Here is a 7,680-nt window from a genome sequence, read left to right as displayed (position 1 = left end):
GTTGTGTGTTATTATTTGTAGAAACTTAAATTTACGGCATGTAACGGCAAGAAATGTTACCTGGAAATTTTAATCCATTTAGGGGATAATTCTCTGGTGAGTGTAACCTTTTCAATAGTGAAATTAATTGATAGACTGTGTTTTCCATTATAGAAGATCCTGTGAAGCTTTCAACTATTAACTTAACTGACAGAATGTAAAAGGATAACTGAAATACTGAATTTTCATAAACTTATTGGTAGATTTGTACATGCCAGTGGGAGATACAGAGATTTTTGCTTATTTGCCCAATACTTGCCGAGGCTATTTTATCAAATTAACTGAAATATACTATATCAAAAGAATAGGTGTAATTTTATTTCGTGTGCTAAAACACATTTTAAAAACCATTTTATATAACAGTTTCAGAAAATAGGAATTTTAACTATTTCTGGTTGGTAAACGTTCGTTAATTTAAAACAACTTATTTCATTTATCTAAGTAAGATTGACATAATTAATACCTGCGGTATTTTTGTATATGTATGATTAATCTTTTATGCTTCAGTAATTGTGTATAATTGAATTTTAGAGCCAATATAGCACTATTCAAATATGATTATATTTCTATTGTCTATGTTATAACAATTACACTACTACAGTATTTAATTGTAAATAACATATTTTGGTCAAGTATCACAGATATTATATTAGAAAAAAACTAATTTACATAACAAAAGATAGTAGAAATATTACATTACTAAATTGAAACAAAGCAAAACATTATATTATATTTATACTTAGTACACCTATCAACAAAATTGTGGTACATTATGTCACATAAGTGTTTACATGTTACATTTTGATAACTTTACTTGGTGCATTCTTGAAAGACCTGCATTGTGCGCAGTGACAGAAACTCACCTGTGACACCAGCCTATAACGCACGATAGAGTGAAGGTAGGGAAGATAAAAATTTATTTGAGATGTTTTGGCACTGTAATGTATCCGTCTCAAATATAAAAGAATAAATTTAAAAACTTTAAAAAAATTGAATTACAACACAGACATAATATTATTCGTTAATTCCATCATAAACCTACACAATTATATTTGTATACCGAGAAAGGTTTTGAAGCGAGTATACCTTTCGTTGACACTCATAATACATACTTATTCTAACACGTAAGTTTTTCATGAAGCCAGACTTGTCTAACCCTGAAAGTTCACGTCCAGCAGCTTCAGTGGAACAAATCAATGGAGGTAAAGAGCCCGGGAGTGCGTGTGGGCAATACTTTACCCCCATTTCTAATCTGGATAGCAAAAATAAAATGAGAGTGAGTCAGCCGTACTCGCCAGATACAGGTATGTACATCTAACCTTGGTAACGAGAAAATACATGTGTTCTCATGTTGCAAATACACTTATAATACGAAACTTGGTCACGAAATTTAACGTAGAATTATTAAAAATAATACCGAGCGTGATAGATTTACGCAATTGCGTTTTCAACTACATTTCTGGACGCGAAAAACACGTAGTTTTCGCACCCGTCGCTAGAATATGCTGCTGAAGCAGCTACGCCAAGTATTGAATCGTTTTATTAGCAAACTGCAATTCTCAACTTTACAATGTAACGGTCCGATAAAAAAATTGGACGACAGTTTAACATGACAACGTCATAACAAAACATTTATGAAATGATTGCATACTTTTATGAATAAAATTGAATCATTTTTATTTTAATAATAAAAGAATAAATACTTGAAATTATACTAGTAATCAGATTTTTAAAATGCAACAATAATTAACCTTTATCTATTGCCGAAATTGTTGTTGTAATAAGCAATGAAAACCACATCAACTTTTCACTTCACTTTATAAACAGTCGACGAAACAGTTCACGTGTAGATGACTTGTAATTAATTTTAAAAACTGGCGTTTAGCTATAAAGTTTAAATATAATTATGAACACGTTTTCATATAAATAAACTGTAATCAAATATCTATCATCAATTATATGAATCACCATAATTTTTTAGTCAATTGTAACATAACCTATTATTACTGCACTCGCCAACAACGTAACGGAACACAGCGTACCGTAACAATGAGCGTAACGGGACACAGCGTAACGGAGAAATGAGCATAACGGAACATTGTGCGTAACGGGACACTTTTTCGTGCGTGCAGCCGGCATTCATCGATTTGTTAGACGTTGTCACGTCAAGAAAAGACCTGAAAAAATATTAAACTCCGGATTCGACCTAATTTTCGACAAGAAATTTTTTTAAAATACTGCTTATTGCCCCGTGGACCGTGACGGGACACTGGAAGCTCGGCCTGCGAGTCAGCTCATGGCCCTGTGGACCGTGACGGGACACTGGAAGCTCGGCCTGCGAGTCAGCTCATGGCCCTGTGGACCGTGACGGGACACTGGAAGCTCGGCCTGCGATTCAGCTCATGGCCCTGTGGACCGTACTGGGACACTGGAAGCTCGGCCTGTGAGTCAGCTCACAGCCCTGTGGACCGTGACGGGACACTGGAAGCTCGGCCTGTGAGTCAGCTCACAGCTCTGTGGACCGTGACGGGACACTGGAAGCTCGGCTTAGGAGTCAGCTCATGGCCCTGTGGACGGTGACGGGACACTGGAAGCTCGGCCTGTGATTCAGCTCTGCTCGCTCCTTGCGCCTCACCAAGGACTCAGCCTGCAAACCAGAATCAATGAACCGCTGTTAATAACTGCTATTTTTATTGACAAAAGCTCAATCATTAATCTAGAGTCACTCGCTACAGCTTGACCTCCTGGTTTGAAATAACTTCCGAGGAAATGTGGTGTGCCCAAAATTTACAGCTTGACTTGCTGCAATTTATCCAAGGCTCTCCATGGCTGCAGCAAGGTATTACAAAACGTCGGACCTGCCACCATGTACGTGGCTTCAACCCAGAAGGCAAGAAGTAGTTTACGTTTTTTGCATGTTTCTTGCGATCGGAAGCTTTATTTTAACATTTTTGTGGTTATGCGCCATTGCTGATTTAAAATATATGTCATACAGAAACATCAAGAACGGACAAAATACACGTATACAAAAACACACAGAAAACCAGCCAAAAAACTGATGTCAAATGCAAAAGACATAGACAGCACAGAGAATTACGTGGAAGGAATTAGTTAGAAAAAATACACATATTGCGCTGACGACGAGAAATTTGCAACAAGAACAGTAAAAAAACAGACAACAACAATCTTCGACAACACAGCGACAAACATATGAACCCGATAATGATGTTTAACAGATGATGTGAACAACACAGCGACGCTCAGGCAAACCCAGTGTTGAGTCACATGTTCTGCACAAGACAACAACGACGAAAGCACAGAGGAACACAGTAGGCTTCCTAAGCCAAAAACAGATGCAACGTTTCGGGAACTGAAATCTGCTCCCTTCGTCACGCACAAACAGACTGAAATGTTTTTATCTTGTGTTTTTTTATATTTATTTACACATCTAAGTTATTTTATAGTTTACTTACTTTCAGTGGTTCTGTAGACGCTGATTTGTGGTTTCGTTCCCTTTCTGCATTTTCGCGAACAAGAGCTCTGGAATATAGGATAAATATTACTTATGAAATTAAAAGAAACGAAAAAAATAAACAAAAATATATTTCTTTGTTAGTGAAAGAGTGAAAAATATGACGGAAAGTGTAGTCTAATTGCTAAAATAAAAGGAGAACAATAATATAGTTACTCGACTTTTCAAAGTTGTAAAACATGCAGAGTTCGAAGAGATCTAATCATATTTTAAGGTTGGTACCTACAAAATAAATTATAAAATTGAACAATATTAATATGGCTAATATTTTTGTAGAATCCGCTCTTGAATATTTTGTTAGAACTATAAAATTAAGTAACAAGATTTTCCCTTTTTTATTTAGTTAAGGTTCTTTTAGTTTATTTTAAAAAGCAGTTTATATTGTATTACTCTTCAAAATGCCACACGAATGGAGTCATTTAAATTTTTGCTTTCCATAAAGCCTAATCATATAAATGATTTATAGTAAACTGTCCTCACATTATTTTTTTTTCCTTCAGATCACCATACAATTATTAAAACTGAAGTCAGGGCATGAATTAAAAAATATATATTAAATTTTGATAATTGTTTTCAATATAATTAAAAAAATGAAAACACTAAACTAAAAAAATTGACCAAACTATGTCAAATTGCCAGGTACACAACAAAAAGATTTTATTAGTGACACTGAACTAAGATGGAGTGAAACAAAGAGAATATGAAAAGTTTTCAATGCAGTACATTGAAGTATATACGTACTCAGCTCTTTTCTGAAGCAGTTCTTGGGCATCTGGGTAGTTGGCAATTGTTTCGTTGAAGTCATGCTTGTTGAGTATGAACAAATTGGAAAAACCAAGAGACCTGCAAAAATAATTGAAAACAATTAGAACGCTATTATTAACGTGAAGGTAAGACGTTTGGGAGTGGGTAGGTACGATATTTGCCATGTTAATTATTGAAGCCAAAATGAGAACGACCCCAAACCACTTCCCATATGCATAGGAAATTTTTTTAGGTTATGATGAATTTTAATGCTTTTTTATTGCTGACATGTTCTTAACATCTTTATTTAATAATACTCACTTCACGATAGCAATTATACGATTCTTCCTAGCGAATTTCTTTAAGGCTTTCAAAAGCTTCTAGCATTAGCCTTTGGTTTGGCATTTGTTTTGATAACCAATTGATAAACAGAGTAAGTTAAAATTTAGAACAGAAACCCACATTTAAGACTAATTCCTCCATAATTATTAACTGTAGCTTAAAGAGAAAAGAGAAAAATGCTACTGATTATTTACAAATCAATAGTTTCGTCATTCTCTCCAGGGGTTAGAACACTTACTGCCTAACTGGTAATCTATGAGAATGTTCTGTATGATTGTTAGTCTATGGAAACGTTCTACATGATTTTTAGTATTTGGGAAAGTTCTGAATAATTGTTAATTTATGAGAATGTTCTGCATGATTGTTAGTCTAGGGAAATATCTACATGATTTTTAGTATATGGGAACGTTCTAAATAATTTTTTATCTATGGGAATGTTCTGCATGATTGTTAGTCTATGGGGACGTTCTGTATGAATGTTAGTCTATGGTAAGATATCGCAGCACTCGCTTTACCTGACATCCGCCGTGCGGCGATTGCCGCATCCTAGCGCCAGCAGGCTGATCTCGCCGAACACGGAGCCCTCGCTGAGCGTGGCGATCACCTCCTCGCCCTCCATCACCTGCAGCACGCCCGTCTTCACGATGTACATTTCCTTGCCCACCTCTCCCTGCAACACACACGGAGTTGGCTATAACTTACTGCCGGAAGATGCCATGTTGTGACGTTGAGCAAGTAGGGGGTGGCCATGAGTGTATTACTACACAGACACCCCGAGAAACATACTGTTTGTCCAGCTGGTGGTCTGCGCAATGTTTGTGGAACACCCAAAAATTAGGCGCAGTGTAGTATTTGCACCATGGAAACAGTTTCAAAGTACTGTGTTTCATGGATGTGTCTGTGTTTAATGACGGAAATTCTAATTCATAGTAATTTATCATCAGGTTTGATCAAGCATAATTTATGCAGTGATAATGATAGATATAAGAAAGTGTGAAAACGGCAATTGGCTGGCTAAGCAACAGTCTGCCCAAAAATTTGGCAATAAAAACAGCACCAGAAACCTCTCAAAGACTACAAGGATGCATGAAAGGACGCAAAAGAGGAAGTCTGCATCGGAGATTATGTAAGGATCCTAGAAACTACGGAAAGTCGACAAAAATGGCATGAATGACGTAAGAAGCAATTTTCAATGAGGTGTTCAGAAATAGCCACATTTACTTTTGCGTTAATTTGGTTGTCGCTTCACCAAATTTCAACTCACCTTCCTGCAGACGTAGTCTCCCGGCAGGAAGAGCACCCTCTTCAGCTGAGGCACCAGGTCTCTCAGCAGCGCGGCGTCGCAGTCCTTGAAGATCTGCATCTTGGTCAGCGTGTTTATGTGCACGTTTATCGCGATGTCCATCTGCAGCTTGCTGGAGATCATGTTCAGGATCGCGCTCTCATCTGTTAGAACAACATTATTTCTGTAGGTAACAGTTCCGCAGCTGCAGTGGCAAGCAATATGTAAGACACCACAGTTACAAGTCACCCACTACTTATCGACGCAATTTACTACTAGAGACCTGAAAAACCCATGTGATTTTCTGGTACCAGCATCAATTCCACACACTTTTACAGAAAATTTTTGGGTGTCTATTTTCCAAGGGCTGCCGCCACATTTTACCTTTCAGCCCAATTTGATGTGATTGGGTCATTTTGAATTACGCAATGTTGTTATTGACTTCTTGTCCTGGAAATTTCAAAAATTCTTGTGGTTTAATGAGAAAGAAACTCAAGGATATAATGATAAGTATGCCAGCCTCTCTCCAAACATGAACTTTAATTCTGCATGTCTCTAACTATATGTATATAAATTAGATATAAAATGCAAGCACCTTGGCCAGAAAACCTATGTTTGTATCGGCTCGTATAGAATCAGGTCATGAATTCCGGGGTCGTATGGTATCGGGTCGGACGGTCAGAGTTTCGATCCTAACCGGCTGAAAGCAGAATATATTTTCTAAATTATTATTATTTTTAAGTTTCTCTTCGTCGCAGCTGCTGGGAAAATAACATTGTTAAATAAATACAAAAAGTCTCCATTCTTGTTTGCGTCACGCCCCCCGAAACTCCAGGGCGACGCTGTCCAGCTAACTGGACCAATACTTCCGCGAAATCAGAACGCATCAGCAATAGGCCTTGGCTTGGAAGCGTTCATGAACCAGTGCTTGGGGAATCCAAAACAAATTGTTGACAAGCAGTTGCTATCCAGGCAAAATTTTTGTATCTGGTTGACTTCCGTAGCTTATAAGTGGCCACGTGTACTTAAATAATAGTGACGGCCACGCTATTAAATTTATATTTACTTGTCTACTCTGTGGAAAGTCCTTAAAATTAAACGAGCATGAAAATGACTTCAGAATGGTTCTATAAAACGTTTCAGTTAAAGCAACCAACTACTCTTTCAGCAGCTATCTGCAAAAGCGTACGCATATTTTCATTTCATCCTAGGGAGGGGGGATAGAAGGGGGTAGATAACCTCTTTGCCTGCTGTTTGCTGTCTAATATATTTATTTTTCCTTTTATGGTGGGAATGATAGATTTATTTAAGATCTCGTGATCGGGGGATATATGCCCCCACCACTGCACGTGCGCCCCTGGCCATGAGCGGTCCGTGACTCGAGGCGACTGCGACGGCCAGTGGGGCGGGCGCCTCACCCAGGGAGTGCTGCTGCTCCATGGTGAAGTTGAGCCACAGCTTGACGCGGTCCTGCAGCTTGCTGGCCACGCTCAGGCGCCGCATGTACTCCAGGGTTCCGTCCACCACCTTGCGGTACTCGGTGCGCAGCCGCGCGCTCTCCAACACCTGCTCGCGCACCTGCGCGCCACCAACCAGCGTTACACCGTTCCCCAGCAGTTCCGACCTTCTCCCAAGTTTGCTCGTCGCTTTATATGATTTACGGTCGCAGAGGTATTTTAAATAACGCTGACCTAACCAACATTTCATTTTAGTTACGATAAGCTAATCAAAACTTACCTAC

At 38.3% G+C, this 7,680-nt stretch overlaps 1 protein-coding gene across 3 annotated transcripts in view; it reads right to left on the bottom strand.

The window, feature by feature from the left end:
• Positions 1-578: 578 nt before the first annotated feature.
• Positions 579-7,680, bottom strand: part of LOC134541178 (cyclic nucleotide-gated cation channel beta-1-like) — a 53,729-nt gene continuing 46,627 nt past the window's right edge. For 2 of the 3 annotated variants that reach the window (XM_063384413.1, XM_063384421.1), the window contains exons 10-15: positions 7,358-7,517; positions 5,922-6,103; positions 5,173-5,327; positions 4,313-4,414; positions 3,513-3,579; positions 579-2,686 (exon numbers count right to left, since the gene is read on the bottom strand). In XM_063384413.1, coding sequence (XP_063240483.1) covers positions 2,594-2,686; positions 3,513-3,579; positions 4,313-4,414; positions 5,173-5,327; positions 5,922-6,103; positions 7,358-7,517 — 759 coding nt within the window. In that variant the 3' untranslated portion in view covers positions 579-2,593. The remainder of the gene's footprint in view (positions 2,687-3,512; positions 3,580-4,312; positions 4,415-5,172; positions 5,328-5,921; positions 6,104-7,357; positions 7,518-7,680) is intronic. The other variant, XM_063384430.1, reaches the window with a different exon arrangement.

This window comes from Bacillus rossius, chromosome 1 (assembly GCF_032445375.1).
Source record: "Bacillus rossius redtenbacheri isolate Brsri chromosome 1, Brsri_v3, whole genome shotgun sequence".
Taxonomy (NCBI): Eukaryota; Metazoa; Arthropoda; class Insecta; order Phasmatodea; family Bacillidae; genus Bacillus; species Bacillus rossius.
Note: the sequence above shows the minus strand (reverse complement) of the source record. Positions and strands in the feature narration are given on the sequence as shown.